This window comes from Anoplopoma fimbria, chromosome 20 (genome assembly GCF_027596085.1).
Source record: "Anoplopoma fimbria isolate UVic2021 breed Golden Eagle Sablefish chromosome 20, Afim_UVic_2022, whole genome shotgun sequence".
NCBI classification, from domain to species: Eukaryota; Metazoa; Chordata; class Actinopteri; order Perciformes; family Anoplopomatidae; genus Anoplopoma; species Anoplopoma fimbria.
In genome coordinates, this window is record NC_072468.1 from 14,612,714 (window position 1) to 14,635,536 (window position 22,823).

Genomic DNA, 22,823 nt, shown 5'->3' on the forward strand with positions numbered 1-22,823 from the left:
TAATTAGATATATCATAGTAATACAAGCACATGTACGTGTGTAGAATTTCAAAATGATTATAAAATTATTCTTATTCTGATGGTGTACCATTAATGTGGTCTATCACTGCAAACGTTCAGTTTCAATTTATTCATCCATTAAAAACTTGGGAATCACAGTACTCCAATTTTAATCAAGCCATCTAATCAAGCATTACCAAAATGCAGGAAATAAATACCAAAACTATGCTTTGATAGAGAGGACATGAGTTATTACTAATATAATATTTTTTTCCTAAAAACATTCAGCAACACCAGTCGTTAGTGTGCCTACAAAGCCCTGGAGTGCCAATGCTAGGATGTTAGTTACATATCGTAACTCTATAAGCATAAGCTCAGCCCTCTAAGAACTATCGCTATTGGGTTTATCCCATGGGCAGCACTGAAATAACTTTAATCCATACCCACCTGTTATGTGGGCCTCACCTTGGTCTCCTCTTGGGTATAAATTGAGATGTGACCAGTTAACCGGTTCCAGTTTTAAAAGCTTTACCATTCTAGTCTTCCGAAACCTCAAAGCCCTTTTACTACATGTCACCATTCATCCATTCACACCCATTCACACCCATTCACACCCATTCATACACTCATACATTCATACAGAATCGTTGTGGTACCTGGACCGTAGTCGTGCCTCCTGCTGTGAGCCGACTGACACCCACTGCTACTTCGATTATTATTATTAATCACATTACTATCCCTATTTTCATAATTATAATTCTACTATAATAATATAATTTTTAGGGGAGTTTTTCCTGTGCTGATGTGAGGGAAGGACAGAGGATGTCGCTCGCATGTGTACAGATTGTAAAGCCCTCTGAGGCAAATTTGTAATTTGTGATTCTGGGCTATACAAAATAAACTGAATTGAATTGAATTGGTGGCAGGGGCTACCATGCAAGGTGCCACCTGCCCATCAGGACAAACTAACATTCACACACCGTGGGCACAGCTTTCGGGAGCAATTTGAGGTTTAGTGTATTGCCCAAGGATACATCAACATGGACTGGAGGAGCCGAGATCAAACACAACTAATGTTATATTTGATAGAGACTCTGCCCTCTAAGAGCTATAGCTATTGGGTTAAGGGCAGAGCAGGATATGGTCCAAGCACAAATACACCCAATTTAAAACAATAATAACTGTTGAGGAAGATAAGATTCCTCTAGTGGAGCTGATGCTCTCTGGAGGATCAATGTCAGAGGAGAGATAAGCCTGTGATATAGCCTCCCATAGTCATTGCAACAGACGCTGTGCAGGGATTCAAGGAGGGCTTTAATCAGCCCGCTTAAAACCAGCACCAAATCACACTGAAGGGATAAGGAGTGTGACACAAGTCTGTGCCTCTGTACACCTCTCAGAAAACGTTTCATCAGAAATAGCAGCAGCATATGTTTTAATTGTGCTGAAAGATGAATGTTGGCTTTACACCATCGCTGAAAAGCTGACCATTTGGCTGTGTAAGATGCTATGGTAGATGCGGCCCTCATGCAATTGTACGCACACGACCATAGATAGGCCAAGCCTCTCTAAGCGCTCCCCTGTAGGGGCAATGCCCACATGCACTGGCCTATCAATGGGTAACTGCCACAGGAACTTCCATGGGCAACCTGACAGCAGCTGCTGCAGGTACCATGACTTGCCTGCTCGTCTCACCTCCATCTGATCCCGGCGGTCTGGCTGTGACCGTAGGGACGCTGAAGTTGTGCGGCAGGCAGGGTCTAGACAACATGCTTTCTGATGTTGTCAACTTCGTCAGAGGCTAAAAAAACTGAATCTGATAGAACGTCATTAGGGCCCGAGCACAAAAGAGAAAATGTGAGGAACCTATTGTTTTTGTAGAACGCACGCTAAAATTGTGAAAAAGCTATTTTGATGTTTACGGACTTTGTTGGCATGATTGCTCTGGTCTTTAGAACATAATTATTCTTTTTTTTTTGCCCAACAGAGAACTTTTTATTTAATTTATCTAGCTATCCCAATTGTTTTTAGCATTGAAAAGCATTTTTTGCGCCCCTTGATTCTTTATAAACACAACAAAGCCTGTGAACATTGTGAGATTATACAGTTATTGGATTCACACGTGTTTAGCATGCTCTAAAGCGTGTCCTAATGAGTGGAAGGCCTTAGGCTGGACATAATTGCTCGGATATTTATAAATTTGGTCTCCACGTTGCTCAGATCATTGCTGACATAATTCATATTGGCCTCAATTAGTTTCATCCAAACTAATTCTGTCATTTTTTTATTTTGTGCATTCTTTTATGTGTTTTATGATAACTGTCATGAACTTCTCCTAGAGTGTTTATTGGATTTGTTCCAAATTTGGTTTAATATTATAATGTGATGCTAAATTGGGAAGGAATAGTCGATATCTCCAATGATGATGTCAAAGGTCATGTGACAATACCGCTGCTGCTTATAGTTTTTCCTTTATTATTCTGCTATTATTGGTGCTACTACTGCTATTACTAATCTCATATGTATAATGTATATCATATGTATCAACTATGTTGTAATTCTATTATGTTGTTCATTCTGTACACATGACATCTGTTGCACTCCTGGCCATCCTGGGAGAAGGATCCGTCCTTTGTTGCTCTCCTGGAGGATTCCTCCTTTTTTTCCTCCTTTTTTCCCCTCTGTTCCCCTGTTTTAACAAGAATAGATGATGTCGAATCCTGTACAGATTGTAAAGCCCTCTGATGCAAATTAGTGATATTGGGCTGTACAAATAAATTGAATTAATTGAAAAATCATCAAATATATATGATATTTACATGGTTTGGTCTACACATGATACACAGCAACATGATGTATATTTAGTGTGTGTTCCATAGCGCCACATAGTGGACACAGGATGTGTATAAACAATTTGTAATACGTCATGTCTACCACTATAAACATCCAGGAGGAAAATAAAGTGTAACTCGTATGAGCAGTGTCTGACAGTCACAGGAATGCTCTGCTGCTTCAGCTTAGGTCCCGTCAGTATCCCGGACGTGCACGGAGCTGGGGCCTGTTCATTGCTTAACTCAAATAATCTTTTTTTGAATTAGTATGTTTTTTTCATTTATGTAAATTCTTGAGCACAGCTAGTAATAAATATAACTAGCTTTGCAAATTACCCTCCAAAAATTATAATAACAATTTTAACTCACCATTTGGCAGTACCTCTGTGGCCTCAAGATGGTGTTCTGAGGTCCACTAATAAGCCCTGGCCCAGTGGTTGAGAATAGCTGGTGTAGGAAAAGATTTTGGTTTGAGTGAAAATAAGTGCGCTTGTTACGTAATATACACAGTTGGCGTTGGTTAGTAAGTATATAGGTTAAGTAACGAAAGTATCCATAAAATAGGTCAACATTGAGTTTTGGTTTTACACAGGAAGGAACAGCAATTTCCATGTTCCTTCGTAAATGCAAACCTAGAACTTCCTCCATGTTAATTTGTTGTCTTGATAATTCAATATAATGTATATTTCCACATGTTTCCACCCACCATGTCATAGTCAGCACTCTGCCGCTCCCATTTCTCTAGTTTAGTGTTTTCATTTTCATTTGTCTGTTCTTTTTACCTTTCTGGATCAATGTTAAGCAACTATCAATGAACATTAAACATTCACATAAAATGATCAATTTCTCAGCTGGCATAGTCTTTCCCTGTCCTTGTCAGCTTTTAATGTTAAAATGCGCAGGTAGTGTTACATTTCTGTGGCAAAACTAAATGCATAGATTAGAAGTCGGGTTGTAAAAGCTACTTACAAATATCACATCAGTGTATTACCTGCAGTAGACGGGAGAACAGTAATGTACTGCTGTGGATGGAGAAGCAGCAAAATGTGATTTAGCCACCTAAAAGAAAGAACCGCCTTAAAAGTCTGTCAATTTATTGGTGCAAGATCCGAGATATGGAGCTGCATTTTTATGTGGCCTTTTCTGGGGGGCGCCTTTTATTTGTTCATGCCAGCCACTTCAGAATGGCCATTATTAAATACTGGCTTTTTGTTTTAAATTTCTGTAAGGTTGTGTTTGGTGACAAATTTATTTACCCTACCAGTGTGCCTTATTTCCGAAGCCAGTCAGAACAGCAGTGGTGATTTGGAATCAGTGGACAATGAGTCTGTTAAACCATTTCTAGCATCTTTGAAAAAAAGGATTCTAGTCTGACATTATAATAAGTACTTTTCACATAGCATATAGCTCTCCTGTCATATGTTTTCATTCATAATCGACCTACAAAAATCTGAAAAAACTAAGACCCATCGTATGAATGTAGGCATTCTTAAGTGGAAACATGTATGAGGTTAAATTAAGCAAAAAGCCACAAGAGGCCATATTTACAGTAATTTTAGGGCAGCTAAGGGCAAATCAGGCACAACACAGTTATTACTCCTGGCAAGGTTTCAAAAATAAACAAACAGCAACAAAAATTGCAATCATTTGTCAATAACAAATGTATTAATTTATTTATTGCATATGAGCAAAATTAAATTACAACAATGTACGGTTCATATATATACATATTTTTTCTTTTCTTTTTTATAGAAAAATCCCCTGGCACCAATACCTCCTCAAAGATGAAGCCCATAGAAGAAGGCATGGAAGATGATGTTTTTGAAGAATCTGCTTCTTTCAAGTCTCGGCGTATGCCCAGCACTTCCACTGAGGAAGTGTAGCCAGATCAAATGTATGCACCTCTTGTTTAGCAACAACAACAACAACAATCTGATAGATACACCCGCAAGGCCGACAATACAACGTGTTTTTTTCTTTAATAAATGGATATCTGCCTGCTGGCAACAAATGTCAGCTGAGAAATATAAAGATATGTTGGTGGTCATTTCGAAACAGTGTCTCCATTACATAGTTTGCCCACCAAAGGCCACTGAAAAGTTTAGTTTGAAACTGTTAAATGTTCTTCTTCTACTAGAAATAACTTCTTAGAAAAATGTCATATGTTAACTCTTCACTGTGTTCATCAGCTACTTGTTAATTGTGTCTGTCTGCTGCTTGGTGCTAAGGAACTGTACTGGGAAGCAGGCCGAGGGTTATGGCTCCAGGGGGCCCAGCCCACCCACATAACTGCCATGCCTCCCCATAGCTTGCAGTGTATGATGTTGTGCTCTATACACTGTAAACCCAACAGAGCCCACTAAGAGAGAGTTCTTTTATTAAAAATGTATGAACAATACTAACGTCAAAATCAGCAGGGGGAGCTGCATAGAAAGAGCTCTTAGCAAGCCTCTAGTTCTCTCTCCCTCTTTCTTGTTGACTTGAATACAGAAGAAATGACTATCATAAAAATACGTGTCTGTCTGTCAATCGATCTCCACCACTCTCTTTTGTTCAGTACTGTGGAAAGGACTGCTGTGTCATAAGCACCCACTTCAGTGCTGTCCATGGACCTGACAACAGCGGCCAATCATTTTTTTACTTTTTGCTATTTTTCTATATATACATATAGCTTAACAGAAGAGGCAAAAATACAACTGACCAACTAAGATCTTCAGCCTGATCAATATACTCAAATGCCAGCCCATCCAAATGCCGCTGGCTCTGTTGGGCAGTAGTACACTTCATGTAATAAAACTAGTAGCTTAACTACATTTTGCAGTAGCTGATTGGTAGTTCAACTAAATTAACATTTGCATAGTGATTCTAATAATTTGATATGTTATAATTTTAATCAGTACTTGCGTTACTTTTCCAGTCATTTTTTTGTGTAGTTAACTAACCAATTTTGGGCCATAAAAAGAAAATATTTTACCATTTCTTCTCGACTGTAAAAAAAACCAAAACCTTTAACCAGACTGTTTTAGGTGTTAAGATTGCACAGGTCAAACAAGTTGTTTTGCTAGCATGTGACTTAGAATTGGAAGCTGTAGTTCAGCTTCCAATTACCAATTGCCAATTGTAGAGCTGAGGGTAACTGCAGTGTAGATACATTCTCTGTGGGTTCTTCATAAAGAGTTACACCATTAGTAATTTGTTCTATTGGTTATGTAAAAATATTGATAAGTGCAGTTTTATATTGTCCACCCTTTAAGTCCTGGTTGATTTAGAATTTCTAATAAATATTGCAATACTTTCATCAGTATTAGGCTCAATCTCCATTTTGTGACCCTTTTCGGAAATAGACAGTGACTTAACAGACATTTATTTAAATGAAAATCTTCAATTTTGCCACTTTAAATTTTCAAATATATATGCACTTACAGTGACCGTACAGTATAGTTCTGGACAAATAATTCTTAAAACAGAACATTCGTTCTTTATTTTGTTTTTGATAATATATAGACACAAGCATTCCCTGTTTTAGTCACAAGTTCATGTGTGAAACAGCTTCCACAACAGAATATATGGTGATTATATACGTAAGTGAGGATTTTCTTTTTCTTTGGAGAAATTATTTTATTCAACAATGTATTCTGTTTAAAATGTTGAAACAGCAAGCGGTGCATGGATGTTAAATAAACATTTGGAGCTAAATCCCTATCGCGATTAAGATAGCCTTTGTGTTGGAACTAAATTAAGTAGGGTGTGTTCTCGCATATGTAGGAATGGCGGCTCCCCTGTGGCCATAATGTGCCATCCATTACAATATATTCAGTGAAGTTGTTAAACATCTATTCCATTTTTTACTACATAGCAATTGGTTGAATGATTGGCGCTTTGTTCTTTTAAATATGAATATGAATATTCCTTTAATCGGTTCTGGACTATGGTTGAATTGTATCTGGATCAGTAGATTATTTTTTAAAGTTAGATGTAATACAGCCTCAAGCAATACAGTTGGGTTGTGGGGCACAGCTGACCATATAGTAGGTATGATAAATTTAAATGATGATTATGAAGTTTTATTTGCTCAGTGGAAAAGAGAAACCAAACCCCAAATTATGTGAAGACTACTGCTGCACTGGCCAGCCTCAAACATACTTCTTCAAAGTGTAGACAGGATATGCTTTATGAAATATTTCAATGTTAATAATCTATATTTTTTAGGTTGTGAATTGATTTAGAGTTTTATGGGTATCATTGAAGGTAATGAAAAGAATATAAGCAAATCAATTAGTGTTGGAAATACCAATAAGGTAGCAACCAAATCTCTTTCCTCCTACATTTTGCTTATAAAAGCATCATGTCATTTCAGAGCCGAACACAGACACATATCCACATCCAAATTTTCAGTTTATAGCCAATATTGCAAATCCCAGTGAAATATTTTCTAAATATGAACATTGAATCAACGTATTCAAGGAGCCATTAAAAAACGTTCACTTTTTAATCAGTTTGCTTTTCACTGGTGACCATAGTCTTTTTTTATACAAAACAATGTAAACTGGGTTGTTTGGAAGTTGCTGCATGCCGAACACCTTTTCTTGTTTGCATCACTTTGTTGTATTCACTTCCTGCCCATCCAAACTGTATGTATCCCACTCGCTGTCTGTAGTGTGTATTTAATGTGTAATGACCTAGAAACAACATTTTATAACGTTAGGCTTCAGCTACAGCCCATAAAGCTGGTCGTCAACATTATACACATGTTTATGTTTACTGTTGGTCCATGCTGCACTTGGCAACAAGCCATCAAGCTAGCAGCCTCGCCCGCATTGCATGATTTCGGTTTGCGTTATTGAAATACATAAGTGTTAAGTTTGGATGAGCGTTCATTTTGTCAGCTGCTTCACCTGGCTCCTGAAGGTCTCGTGATCAGTTCTATCTTTAAATTAGTAGAAGCAGTCTGTGGCTTAGTACTTGCGCAAGCATGTTACGGCAGTAAGCACACTTCTTTATTTTTCAATATTGTACAGAACTGCTCAAATTTTGATACACTGGAAGCTTTTTTGTTGGCAGCACACAGTCTACATAGTTCCATATTTATGGAGAAATATATTCACATTAACCAATATCCTCTTCCTTTCAACCTACAACTGAAACAACTGTCAACATTTTCAAACAAATTGGTGTTTTGTACCCGCAGAGGTTCAGACAAATATCACACAGTTTTCAATCATAAATCAATGTTGAAATCACGGTTGGTGCTCACTGGGTGGGAACAAAATGAACAGGGAGTGGCAGAGGTTTTGAAAACTTAAAAAAGGTATTTCAATCAGATACAACAAGAAGTACGAAAAGGCCATTTAAGATAAGTAACGAAGAGTGTCTGAAACCAGACCTGCAGTGTTTTACCAAGTCACACACAGGGCACATAAAGAAGAACCAGAGGGAGTAGGGAGGATGGTGGATGAAAATATTGACAGCATTTGGAAATGTTTATTTGAATATTCATATTCTTATGCTTTGGGAGTAAAAGATGTATTTATCGGACCAGTAGTGTTGGTCAGCTGTTCTATTGTGGCGTTCCCCCGACCTAATATAGATTTCCCAGTATTATAAACAAAAAAGAAGAGTCTGCCTCCTCTCGTCCCACCAGAGTCCTGCGCTCTGTCCTGCTGTCCTGCCGTCAAGTGCACCTTGATCCGGGATACCAGGATCGAGCAACATCTCTGTAAAGATGTGGGCAACAGTTATCGACCTCCTGTTGCTGGGTTAGCCTGAGTTTTCCTGCAACCGTGCATTATCCAGGAGCAGGTTGGGGGGTGAAATAGCCTTAGGTCCTTGCTGAAAGAAAAACGATAATGCACTTCGCTCAGTCTTGCATCAAACATAACACCTAATACAACTTCATGGCCTCTGTAAAAATAGCTTCAACATTTTACTTACAATTGTTTTATTTATTGTTTTATTGTATCCAACAACGTTAGCTGATGTTTGCTCAAACTAACGTTGGCTAACTCTAATGTTGGCTAACTCTAATGTTGGCTAATCCGAAAGTTAACTATGTGTTAATATCAGTTTATCAGTTTCTCTGGTTTTACTATTTATTGGTATGTGTTTGAGTAAAATGAAAAGTTTTGTTTTATTCTATAAACTACTGACAACATTTCTCCCAAATTTCAAATAAAAATATTGTCATTTAGAGCATTTAAATCTTATTTAATGAAGAAAAGTATAAAAAACAGTGCTGTGGTCATCACTATCCTCTTGCAATAGGACCAGCTGGATGGCAGAAACAGTGCTAGTAGTACTTCAAATGTAATTGGAATAAAGAAAGTGACTATTGACCATGCCAAAAGAGTTAAAAAGAAAAGTTTTGTGTGAGGAAAAGAAGGGTTCAATTCTGGTTTTACTGGCAGAGGGATACAGTGAGCGTCAAGTTGCTTCCATCCTTAAAATTTCAAAGACGCCGGTTCATAAGAACAAGGTCAAGCAGCAGACATTAGGGACAACAAAGCTACAGACCTGCAGAGGACGAAAACGACTCTCCACTCACCGGGATGACCGCCAACTCATTCGAATGTCATTCAATAACCGTAGGATGACATAATAGGATAGGAGAAGGATCCCTCCTCTGTCGCTCTCCCATAGGTTTCTTCCTTTCTTCTCCCTGTTGAAGTTTTTTTTTAGGGGAGTTTTTCCTGTGCCGATGTGAGGGTTCCGGGACAGAGGATGTCGCATGGGTACAGATTGTAAAGCCCAAATTTGTAATTTGTGATTTTGGGCGATACAAAATAAACTGAATTGAATTGAATTGAATCAAGTGACCTCCAAAAAGAATGGCAAACGGCAGCGGGGATGAAGTGCACAGCGAGGACGGTTAGAAACAGGCTCCTAGGGGCAGGGCTGAAGTCGTGCAAAGCTAGAAAAAAGCCCTTCATCAACGAGAAGCAAAGAAGAGCCAGGCTGAGGTTTGCAAAAGACCATAATAACCATATGGTAAATGGACTGTACTTGTATAGCGCTTTTCTAGTCTTCTGACCACTCAAAGCGCTTTTACATTACTAATCATTCACCCTTTCATACCCATTCATACACTGATGACAGGGGCTACCATGCAAGGTGCCACCTGCCCATCAGGGTCTCTCTAATCATTCACACCCATTCATACACCGATGGCACAGCCTTCGGGAGCAACTCAGGGTTAAGTGTCTTGCCCAAGGACACATCGACATGGACTGCCGGAGCCAGGGATCGAACCGCCAATCCTCTGATTGGAGGACGACCCTGCTCTCCACTGAGCCACAGCCGCCCCCATAGAGGACTAGAGTAAGGTCATCTTCTCTGATGAGTCCAATTTTCAGCTTTGCCCAACACCTGGTCGTCTAATGGTTAGACGGAGACCTGGAGAGGCCTACAAGCCACAGTGTCTCGCACCTACTGTGAAATTTGGTGGAGGATCAGTGATGATCTGGGGGTGCTTCAGCAAGGCTGGAATCGGGCAGATTTGTCTTTGTGAAGGACGCATGAATCAAGCCAAGTACAAAGTTGTCCTGGAAGAAAACTTGCTTCCTTCTGCTCTGACAATGTTCCCCAACTCTGAGGAGTGGTTTTTCCAGCAGGACAATGCTCCATGCCACACAGCCAAGTCAGTGAAGGTGTGGATGAAGGACCACCAGATCAGAACCCTGTCATGGCCAGCCCAATCTCCAGACCTGAATCCCATTGAAAACCTCTGGAATGTGATCAAGAGGAAGATGGATGGTCACAAGCCATCAAACAAAGCCGAGCTGCTTGAATTTTTGCGCCAGGAGTGACATAAAGTCACCCAACAGCAATGTGAAAGACTGGTGGAGAGCATGCCAAGACACATGAAAGCTGGGATTGTAAATCAAGGTTATTTTACCAAATATTGATTTCTGAACTCTTCCTAAGTTAAAACATTAGTATTGTGTTGTTTAAAAATGAATATGAACTTGTTTTCTTTGCATTATTCGAGATCTGAAAACACTGCATCTTTTTTGTTATTTTGACCAGTTGTCATTTTCTGCAAATAAATGCTCTAAATGACAATATTTTTATTTGAAATTTGGGAGAAATGTTGTCAGTAGTTTATAGAATAAAACAAAACAATTCATTTTACTCAAACACATACCAATAAATAGTAAAACCAGAGAAACTGATAACGTTGAAGTGGTCTCTTAATTTTTTCCAGAGCTGTATATATTCCCAACTCCTCAGGGAACACAGATATGTGGGATATGTTTTTAATGGGAAGAAAGTTTTGAACCTGAGCAGCAATCTTGCTGAAACACATGAGCAATTAAAGTTAAGAGGTTTATACTGTACGTTCTTTAAAATTAATTTAATTGATCATTTAAGTGAATAGGTGCTACAAGCACATTTAAAGAGGTTATAGACAAAAAAAGAGGTGGGAGGAATTAAATCATGATAGCATGTGTGTTGACTCAGCAGAGATAATATCAAATTAGAAATGTTAATCTACAGGAGAATAAATACTTTAAAGCAATACAGAATGCTAGAGAGACTTACAGTATTATATTCCATTATATTTTATAATTTTAATTGTCACCTTGCACCTGAAGGGTTTTCCTTTATATGAATAAAGACTTTTCCAACATTAATTGATGCAGAAATATTCAGTGTAGGAAATTATTTGTTTAAGGCTCAAAATTCCCTGAGGGAGGACCCCCTGACCCCTGCTTAATATGTCCCACCAATGTCGAAACCAAATACACCTATATGCGTGGACAAAATGCATGCATCTTGACGAATGTCTATGATTAATCGTCTCACTTCACCATTAGGCAAGGCTACCAGTTGGTTAGATCTTTAAATGCTTGCGGGGTATTGCTTGAACTTAAAAATATAAAACATTTAACTGGGTTAATTGATCAAATATTTGGCTGTTATTACTAATGTTTTCCAGATATGTATCATAACAAATAGCAATAGCAGAGACATTTAGAATGTGTACAGTCCACAACTACTATGGTTTAATGTACCATGAGTGGGGAACCAACTACCTACCTAAGCTAATATGAGGGAGCTTACTTAATTGAATGATCCTATGTACAGTATAAACTAGCTGAATCTTAAAAGTAGGAATGATAAATAGAAGACTTAATGTCATCTTTATATCTCTGAATTTAATGGAAAAACAATAATAGGCTATATAAAGCATATGCAAATATAGAGGCCTCCATATACATATTATTATGAGCTCCTCTAAAAAAGAAGCTAATAAAAGAAAGGAGGTTTGCTCCATGGTATAATCCTCAAACCCGCGATTTAAAGCAAATATCGCGAAAACTTGAAAGGATATGGCGTTCCACCAATGTGGATGAAGCGCGGTTAGTCTGGCGAGACAGTCTTAAAATATATAAGAAGGCACTCCGTAATGCTAGAGCAGCTTATTACTCAGCATTAATAGAGAAAAATAAGAACAACCCTAGGGTTCTCTTCACCACTGTAGCCAGGCTGACAGAGAGTCACAGCTCTGTATTCCTATAAACCTCAGTAGTAGTGACTTCATGAACTTCTTTAATGATAAGATTCTAACTATTAGACAAAAATTTATAATCTACTGCCCTCAACCAGTACCGATCGATCCATAGCTGTAGAACCTGAAATATATTTAGATGGCTTTTCTCCCATCGACCTTCAACAATTGACTTTAACTATTTCTAAGTCTAAACCTTCCACCTGTCTCTTAGACCCGATTCCGACTAGGCTGCTTAAGGAAGTTTTACCTTTAATTAGTGTGGTGAACCTCAGTAGGGGTTGCGAATGCAACCCCATCTAAGCTCCTCCCCCTGCACCCAGGTGCAGATAAAAGGGCCAAGATGGCTGAATTCAGCCTCTGTTGGTTGCCTCCTAGGGTGGTGAGTAGGGTCCCCGCTTTCTAATAGTTGTGAGTTCCCATTTGAACTTTTATTAATTAGTGTCTCTTGTTTTTAGGATCCCCTGCTGCTGTTTTGTATGGTTTTAGTTGTTCTGGTTAGCTGTTTTGTTTTGTTTTGGTTCCGTTTGCTATTTTGTGTTATTTTCCCTTTTCTGTTTCATTGTTTGACCTTTGGTTTGCTGGGTTACATAACCCCTGTTTTGCTGTTTGGTTTGCTGTGGTTTTGCTCCTTTTTTCTTTTATTTAGTTATTGTAATAAAAGAAATGGTTAATATAGTTATTGTCTCTGCCTCTTTAGTTCTTGAACCTGTGTCCTTATTATTTCTGTAATATCATAGTTTAACTTTCTTTGTTCTATATTTCCTGGGGTGTAATTCCCCAGGTGGCGTTGTTGGTCCCTCTTTAGTTATTTCCCCCTCCCCTCGTTAATATTGACTGTTACACTGAGCACCGCCACATCTTGGCGTTGTCGACAGGATTACTTTCAGGCAGAGACTTGTAGTTTTCATTTTTTTTCCACAACCCAATTGATTTGTACGTAGTTTGTTAAGGTTTATTATTTCTACAAAACAGCAGCAGGTGCCGGGCAGTTCCTGGCACGGACAGTTTCCTCATGGCGGAGGAGGTCGCCCAATTAAGGGACTTGGTCACTCAGCTGCAAGCGGAGAATCAACACATGCGTCAAGAGCGAGAGGCTCACCTGCCTTGGCCCAACACCTCCTCAGCTCCTGGACTCTCTTCAGCTCCTACAGTAACTGAGAGACTGATTCATTTCCCCAGAGACCGGAAATGCCCACTCTTTCGGGGCAGGACAGGACTAATCATTGGGGAGTGGATTGAAGAGGTCCACGCCTGCGTACGAGCTCGTCACCTGTCTCCAGCGGACCAAGCGCTCTTCATCTATGATCACCTGGAGGGAGAAGCAAGAGAAGAAATTAAATATCGGTCCCCAGAAGAAAGGGCAGATCCAGATAAGGTTCTGCGTATATTAAAAGAACTCTTTGGGTGTACAAAATCATATGTGTCCCTGCAGGAAGACTTCTTTTCCAAGAAGCAACAAGATGATGAAACGTTACAAGAGTTCTCGCATGCATTAATGTGTTTGATGGAGAAGGTGGTACAAAAATCCCCTCATGGTTCACTAAATAGGGAGGTGTTGTTGAGAGATCAATTTGTTGAACATGTGTTTGATTGTTCCCTTCGCAGAGAACTAAAGCAGTTTGTCCGGGGCCACCCTACCGCCACCTTGATAGAGGTCCGTGCTGAGGCTATTAGATGGGAACAAGAAGGGATGCCTGGGGGTGCAAGGGGCAGAAGCTATTCTGTTCCCAGTGCATTTGGTTACCAGCAAACTGTACAAGGTAATCAGTCCAAGCACCAGGGGGCAGGTAACTCGTCCTTCAGTTCTGAGTTGAGTAAACTGAAGGAAATCCTCCGTAACCAGCAAGAGCAACTGATCCACCTCACGAAGGGCCTTACAGCCCTTAAGGAAGGCCCTAGAACTCAGTCAGGGCATGGTAAGAGAACGGTGATCTGTATGAGATGTCAAAAACCAGGTCACTTTGCTAGGGAGTGTAGAGAGGATTATGCAGCTATACAGCCCCAGCAAGCTCCTGCTGCCACACAACCCATGTCCCGCCCCAGAAATCAGGGAAACTTCCACCCCTGAACCATTGAGCCAAAGTTCAGGTGGGGGCTCATCTGGCTCCAATGTTGCTGCTAGTCATGAAAGATTGGTTTCTGCATGTCCAAATATTGCTGTACTTATGGGAGGGGTGCAGGTTCCTTGCTTAGTGGACACTGGATCAATGGTGTCAACGATAACCGAGAGTTTCTTTTTGCAGCATTTTGAGCCCTGGGGCCTAGAAAAACTCCAGTCTTGTAATTGGCTCAGATTAAGTGCTGCAAATGGGTTAGCAATTCCATATGTGGGTTATCTAGAATTAGACGTACAGCTTTGTGGAAAAACTGTTAAAAGACGGGGGGTGTTGGTTGTCAGAAACACTCCACATAGTGTAGCCTTAGTCCCTGGTGTACTGGGAATGAACATCATCAAAGAATGTTACGGGGAGTTGTTTGTGCAACATGGGCCTGCCCTCTTTGACTTGCCTTCTGTGTTACAGGCCCCCACACCCATTCAGCAGGCTCTTCAGCAGTGTCATTGGGTCCAAACGAAAGCCCCTCCTGAACGTTCAGGTTGTGAAAGGGTAAAAAGGGGAAGGGTTTGCAGAGTCCCAGGGGGTACTATGAAAATGGTGGCAGCCACAGGTCCCCAACATTTGGCCGATCAGATTTTGTTTGAGCCCAGCAGCAGTGGCTTGCCTGCAGGGCTATTAGCTTCTCCTGCCCTGGTTCACATGGTTAAAGGTACTGTATATATTCCCATTGTCAATGTGGGGACCCAGGGTGTTGTACTATACCCCAATACCATTCTAGGTACTGTTAGTGAAGCTCACTTTGCCAACTCACCTGATAACCTTGTGGAGGAGGGGGTAGAAGTTACAGTCTCTTCACAGACTACCAGTTCAGTGCAGGATAAGGTCGCTGCAGTTGATTTAACAGCACTCACTCAGGACGAGCAGTGTCAAGTTAGGCTGCTACTGCAGAAATACAGTGGTATCTTTTCAGCCTATGAGGGAGATTTAGGTTGTACTAACCTAATTTCTCACGATGTTCCACTACTAGATGACGTGCCAGTGCGCCAGCGATATCGGCGTATCCCACCTTCAGAGTATGAGTCGGCAAAAGCCCACATTCGCCAACTTCTGGATGCACAGGTCATCAGAGAAAGTAGCAGCCCCTTTGCCTCTCCCATTGTGCTGGTGAAAAAGAAAGACGGCAGCCTTCGGTTGTGTGTGGACTACCGGCTTTTGAACAGCAAGACTCGCAAGGATGCGTTCCCCTTGCCCCGTATTGAAGAATCCCTTGATGCATTATCAGGGGCCCACTGGTTCTCCACATTGGACCTGGCTGCTGGGTACCATCAAGTACCTGTCACAGAGAGGGACAAGGCAAAGACGGCATTCTGTACCCCTTTGGGTTGTTTGAGTGGAACCGGATGCCTTTTGGTTTGTGCAACGCCCCAAGCACTTTCCAACGATTGATGGAGAGGATCTTTGGGGACCAACATGGTCAGTCATTGTTGTTGTATTTGGATGATGTTGTTGTTTTTTCTGCCACTGTGACAGAACATATTCAACGCATGGATGCCGTGTTGGGTCGCCTACAGCAAGAAGGACTGAAAGCCAAGTTGGAGAAGTGTTCCTTCTTCAGACGAGAGGTGAACTACCTAGGTCACATCATTTCTAGAGAAGGTGTAGCCACTGATCCTGGCAAAATCGAGGCTGTTGCAGGGTGGCCAAGACCTAACCATGTGTCAGAGCTGCGCTCTTTTCTAGGATTTGCCAGCTACTACAGACGTTTTGTGGAGGGGTTTGCAAAGCTGGCAGCCCCTTTACATCGCCTAGTAGCTCAACTCACTGGCACCAAAGCCCGGAAACCATTAGGTAGAAGCCTTCATGCTGCATGGACAGAGGAGTGTGAGCAAAGCTTCGAGGGGCTGAAGAAAAGGTTGGTGTCAACTCCAGTCCTGGCCTATGCTAACTTTTCATCACCCTTCATCTTGGAGGTTGATGCCAGCTACAACGGACTGGGTGCTGTACTGTCCCAAGAACAGCAGGGAAAGGTCAGACCTATTGCCTACGCAAGCCGTGGTCTTAAGCCAACAGAACGCAACATGACAAACTACAGCTCCATGAAATTGGAATTTCTCGCCCTTAAATGGGCTATGACTGAAAAATTCCGGGACTATCTATTGGGACAGAAGTGTGTGGTGTATACAGACAATAATCCCCTCAGCCACCTGTCCACAGCCAAGCTTGGTGCTACCGAGCACCGTTGGGCTGCACAGTTGGCTTCCTTTGACTTTTCCATCAAATACAGGCCCGGTAAAAGCAACAAGAATGCAGATGCACTTTCCAGGCAACATCCACCAAGCATTCAAGCATCGGAGTATGTAGCTTCAGGCACATCAGTCCCGGAATTGCTACAACAGGTTGTTGTGGAGAATCGAGTGACCCAGGCTTCTGTTTCAGCTTTCCCTTGCTACTCCCCCCCTGACTTGCATGGCTTACAGGAAGCTGATCCAGTAATCCGAGAGTTCCTGACGTTTTGGACCAGAAAGAGGGCCCCGGATGCAGCTGAGCGACGGCAGGCCTCCAAAGAAGTCCTGGTGCTGATCAAACAGTGGGACCGGCTGGTGGAGCAAGGAGGGGTGCTCTATCGCCGTGTCACCATCCCTAGAGGAGATGAAGTGCTCCAGTTAGTACTCCCTACATCGCTCAAGACACAGGTACTTCAGCAGTTGCACAATGAACATGGGCACCAAGGTGTTGAGCGAACAACAGAGCTGGTCCGTCTGCGGTGCTATTGGCCGGGGATGCACCACGACATCAAGCAATGGTGTCGGGAATGTGAACGCTGCCAGGTATCCAAACACACTCAACCTACTGCCTGTGCTTATATGGGTCACTTGCTAGCTTCACGTCCAAATCAGATCCTGGCCATCGATTTCACCATCCTGGAGCCTTCGAAGAATGGGGCAGAGAACATCCTGGTCATGACCGATGTCTTTTCGAAGTATACACAAGCCATCCCAACTCATGACCAGCGAGCATCCACAGTGGGCAGAGTATTGGTTAATGAGTGGTTCTGCAGGTTCGGTGTGCCTGGTCGCCTCCACTCTGACCAGGGCAGGAACTTTGAAAGCAACCTCATCCAGCAGCTCTGCCAGATGTACGGCATTGAGAAGAGCCGCACCACACCCTACCATCCAGCTGGAAATGGTCAATGTGAGAGGTTCAACCGCACCTTACACAACCTTCTCCGCACTCTGCCCATCACAAAAAGAGAGACTGGTCCAGCTACCTGCCCCAAGTGACCTTTGCATACAATACAACAGCACATCAGTCGACTGGTGAGTCTCCGTTTTTCCTGATGTTTGGCCAAGACCCACAATTACCTGTTGATTTTCTGTTGGGCAGAGTACCTGAACCTGTACCTGGCCACCCCCATGATTGGATCGTGGAACACCAGACACGGCTACGTCATGCTTTCGAGAGTACAACCAGGCATCTGGAAGCTGCAGCTGCCCGGCGGAAGGAACACTATGACAGGCATGTTCGTGATGTCCCACTGCAAGAAGGTCAGCTGGTCTTCCTCAAAGACACCAGTGTAAGGGGCCGTCACAAAATTCAAGACATCTGGAGCTCAACAGTGTATAAAGTACTGAAGGCCCCTGGCATGGGAGGGTCTGTGTATACTGTGGCTCCGGTGCATAACCCCCAGCAGGTAAAGCATGTTCATCGTTCTCTCATAAAAGGCAAAGTGGATTGTGCTGTGGATTGTCCCCCCAGTGAACCCCCTGAACAGATGGGATCCATCTCAGCAGATGAGTCATCGTTTGATAGCGACTGGGCTGTAGTGACCTCTGAACCCATGGCTGTCCCAAGAAACCACCTACCAGCGCGGCCTGTCATCAGCACCCTCTCACCAAACCAAACTCGTGCTGTTGCTACATCTCAGCCAAGCAAAGGCCCAGCGTATTCAACAACTAGCATTGAAATTCCAAGCACCAGTGAGGCCTCCCTGAGAAGAACTACCCGTCCAACCGCAGGCAGACACCCAAACCTTCACCATCTTCCTCAGGTTGCTGGGAGTAGTGCTATTGGGGCTGCTAACTCTCTGATGCCCGTGCTTAGTGGCTGTGTGGTGTTTAGGCCATGGCAGTAAATGTAAATCGTCGGGCCGACGATTAAAAACCCAGGGGGTAGATTGTGGTGAACCTCAGTAGGGGTTGCGAATGCAACCCCATCTAAGCTCCTCCCCTGCACCCAGGTGCAGATAAAAGGGCCAAGATGGCTGAATTCAGCCTCTGTTGGTTGCCTCCTAGGGTGGTGAGTAGGGTCCCCGCTTTCTAATAGTTGTGAGTTCCCATTTGAACTTTTATTAATTAGTGTCTCTTGTTTTTAGGATCCCCTGCTGCTGTTTTGTATGGTTTTAGTTGTTCTGGTTAGCTGTTTTGTTTTGTTTTGGTTCCGTTTGCTATTTTGTGTTATTTTCCCTTTTCTGTTTCATTGTTTGACCTTTGGTTTGCTGGGTTACATAACCCCTGTTTTGCTGTTTGGTTTGCTGTGGTTTTGCTCCTTTTTTCTTTTATTTAGTTATTGTAATAAAAGAAATGGTTAATATAGTTATTGTCTCTGCCTCTTTAGTTCTTGAACCTGTGTCCTTATTATTTCTGTAATATCATAGTTTAACTTTCTTTGTTCTATATTTCCTGGGGTGTAATTCCCCAGGTGGCGTTGTCGGTCCCTCTTTAGTTATTTCCCCCTCCCCTCGTTAATATTGACTGTTACACTGAGCTCCGCCACATTAGCAATTCTTTATTAGAAATTATCAATCTGTCTTTACTAACGGGCCATGTACCACAGGCCTTCAAACTAGCTGTAATTAAACCTCTTCTTAAGAAACCTACTCTTGATCCAGAGGTGTTGGCTAACTATAGACCTATATCTAACCTTCTGTTCCTCTCTAAGATCCTTGAGAAAGCAGTAGCAAATCAGCTCTGTGACTTTATGCATAACAATAGTTTATTTGAGGATTTTCAGTCAGGATTTAGAGTGAATCATAGCACAGAGACGGCACTGGTGAAAATTACCAATGACCTTCTAATAGCTTCAGACAAAGGACTTGTCTCTGTACTTGTATTGCTAGACTTTAGTGCTGCATTTGATACCATTGATCACCAAATCCTATTACAGAGATTGGAGCATCTTATAGGCATTAAAGGAACCGCACTTAGCTGGTTTAAGTCGTATTTATCAGACCGATCTCAGTTTGTATATGTAAACAATGAAAGCTTGATGAAAACCAGGGTTAGTCACGGAGTTCCACAGGGGTCTGTTCTTGGACCTATTTTATTTACCTTATATATGCTTCCCTTGGGGAATATTATCAGAAAACACTCAGTAAACTTTCATTGTTATGCAGATGATACCCAGTTATATCTATCAATTAAGCCAGACGAAACTAACCAGTTCTCTAAACTTCAAGCATGTCTTACGGACATAAAAACCTGGATGACCTGTAACTTTTTAATGTTAAACTCTGAAAAAAACAGAAGTTATCCTACTAGGCCCAGATCACCTTCGAATTCAATTATCTAACGATATAGTTTCTCTAGATGGCATTGCTCTAGCATCCAGCACTACCGTTAAGAACCTTGGAGTTATCTTTGACCAGGATCTGTCTTTTAACTCTTATATGAAACAGATCTCAAGGACAGCCTTTTTTCATTTACGTAACATTGCGAAAATCAGGCAAATCCTGTCTCAAAGCGATGCAGAAAAACTAGTTCATGCATTTGTTACCTCTAGACTAGATTACTGTAACTCCTTATTATCAGGCTGCTCTAATAGGTCTCTTAGATCTTTACAGTTGATCCAGAATGCTGCAGCACGTGTTCTAACAAAAACTAAGAAAAGAGATCATATTACTCCAGTATTAGCTTCTCTGCACTGGCTCCCAGTTAAATCAAGAATAGAATTTAAAATTATTTTACTTACCTACAAAGCTCTAACTGGCCAGGCACCGTCTTATCTTAAGGAACTTATAGTTCCATATTACCCAACTAGAGAGTTGCGCTCAATCAATGCAGGGTTACTTGTGGTTCCTAGAGTATATAAAAGTAGGATGGGAGCCAGAGCCTTCAGTTATCAGGCTCCTCTTCTGTGGAACCAGGTTCCAGTTTCAGTCCGGGGGCAGACACACTCACCACTTTCAAGAGCAGGCTTAAGACCTTCCTTTTGATAGCGCTTATAGTTAGGGCTGGTTCAGGTTCGCCTTGGTCCAGCCCCTAGATATGCTGCTATATGCCTAGACAGCCGGGGGACTACCTAGGATACGCTGAGCTCCTCTCTCCTCTTCTCTCCTCTCTCCTCTTCTCTCCCTCCATCTTTAAGTATTAATCTCCTATTTATGCACATTACTGATTTTGCTTCTTCCCCGGAGTTCTTGTGCTTTCGCCTCGCAGGTTCCCAGGAATCAGGGTTATATTTGGACTGTCATCGTGCCACCTACTGAGGCCCTGCTGACACCCACTACTACTACCACTATCATTATTAGTCACATTACTATTATTATTGCCTGTACTATTACGCTTATTGACTTGCTTGTACCCTGGAGTCTTTGTGCTTTCTCGCTTCGTAGGCTTCTATAAATCGTGGCTGTACCTGGACCGTGGTCGTGCATACTGCTACGGCCCTGCTGACACCGACTGCTACCACCATTATTATTACTAGTCACATTACTATTACCTGTACCATTAAGCATTTTAGCTTTACTTCCACCCTGAAGCCCTTTTGCTTTCTCGTTCTGCAGGTTTCCATGAATCGTTGTGGTACCTGGACCGTAGTCGTGCCTCCTGCTGTGAGCCGACTGACACCCACTGCTACTTCGATTATTATTATTAATCACATTACTATCCCTATTTTCATAACTATAATTCTACTGTAATAATTGCTGCTGTTATTATAAGTAGTCTTATTATATGAATCATTTATGTCATATACATTGAATGTGTTGTATCTCTGTTATGCTGTTCATTCTGTACACATGACATCTATTGCATTCTGTCCATCCTGGGAGAAGGATCCCTCCTCTGTCGTTCTCCCATAGGTTTCTTCCTTTTTTCTCCCTGTTAAAGGGGTTTTTTAGGGGAGTTTTTCCTGTGCCGATGTGAGGGAAGGACAGAGGATGTCGCATGTGCACAGATTGTAAAGCCCTCTGAGGCAAATTTGTAATTTGTGATTCTGGGCTATACAAAATAAACTGAATTGAAATTGAATTGAATTGAATTGAATACAGTACACACTGAGGTCCTCCCAGTGTATATCAATACTGTATAAAAATCATTAATCAATCAATCAATCATGAATCATTTATGATCCGACTTGTGAGTTATCTTTGATTTTTCAAATTCATTCACTCAAAGTTTTCAATCAAATCATGTTAAAACATTTTGTCATGCTGCCTGTTGACTCATAATATGTTAACACAAAGATAAAATAAAATATATAGAAATAATGTTTTAAGAATGATAAGGAAAGGTTTGTTACGATATCTTTTACAAAATATAGTTCTAAATCTTGGTCCTCTGGCTTAATTAGGGCACGAGCACTGACAAACTCGGGTCAGCGAGGGCCCTATTGAAACTGTAATGTTATTTCAGTCAGGAAGACTCACGTCATAGAGCGAAGGCCCTTTGAAACTGATGGAATTATTAGGGCCCGAGCAACGACAACGTCGGCCAGCTGCGTTACACCTAGCTGCGTGAAATTTGGTAACATGTATGGGACGTACAAAAAATCCGGTTAGACGTATGCCCTAAACCCAACAGGAAGTCGGCCATTTTGAATTTTATGACGTTTTTCGACCATTTCAAGGTGACCATTTTTAACAAACTCCTCCTGGAGATTTAACCCAATTGACTTCATATTCGGTCAGTATGATCTTGAGACCTTTGCAGTCAAAAGATCAAACTATGTATCCGTGGCGTGGCGTCCAAAAAACACCATTCGCCATGAAACAGGAAGTTGTTATAACTCGGCCGTACATTGTCTAATATGCTGAAGATTTCTCATATGTCTTGCCATCCTGACCCTGAAGACATTTTTATGTCAATTTAGAATCATAGTAATAGCCCCACCTAGTGGCAACAGGAAGTTACATGTTTTGTACTTTTACATCCTCCTCGTCACAAATTATGCAGATCCATCTAAAATTTTGCCAGAAGAGCTTTAAGACCTTGATAATGCTTCATTGTGAAGATTGTAAGGATTCGTTAAACGGAGGCGACGTGGCAGCTCGGCGAATTTCAATCCTTCGCTGTGAACGATAAACTGAAACTCAAATCCACAAGGTCAGAATTTTCTCTGGGCTTAAAGACATTTACAGTCCAATTTTGAAAGATAGTCATAGCGCCACCTACTGGTAACAGAAAGTTAATGTCGCTATACTTTGGC

At 41.6% G+C, this 22,823-nt stretch overlaps 1 protein-coding gene across 1 annotated transcript in view; it reads left to right on the forward strand.

Moving 5' to 3' along the window:
* The window catches only part of bves (blood vessel epicardial substance), a 31,334-nt gene extending 25,885 nt beyond the window's left edge, over window positions 1–5,449 (forward strand). Inside the window, exon 8 of the mRNA XM_054622102.1 lies at window positions 4,584–5,449. Within this exon, the coding sequence (XP_054478077.1) occupies window positions 4,584–4,714 (131 nt within the window). The 3' untranslated portion in view covers window positions 4,715–5,449. The remainder of the gene's footprint in view (window positions 1–4,583) is intronic.
* Window positions 5,450–22,823: the final 17,374 nt, after the last annotated feature.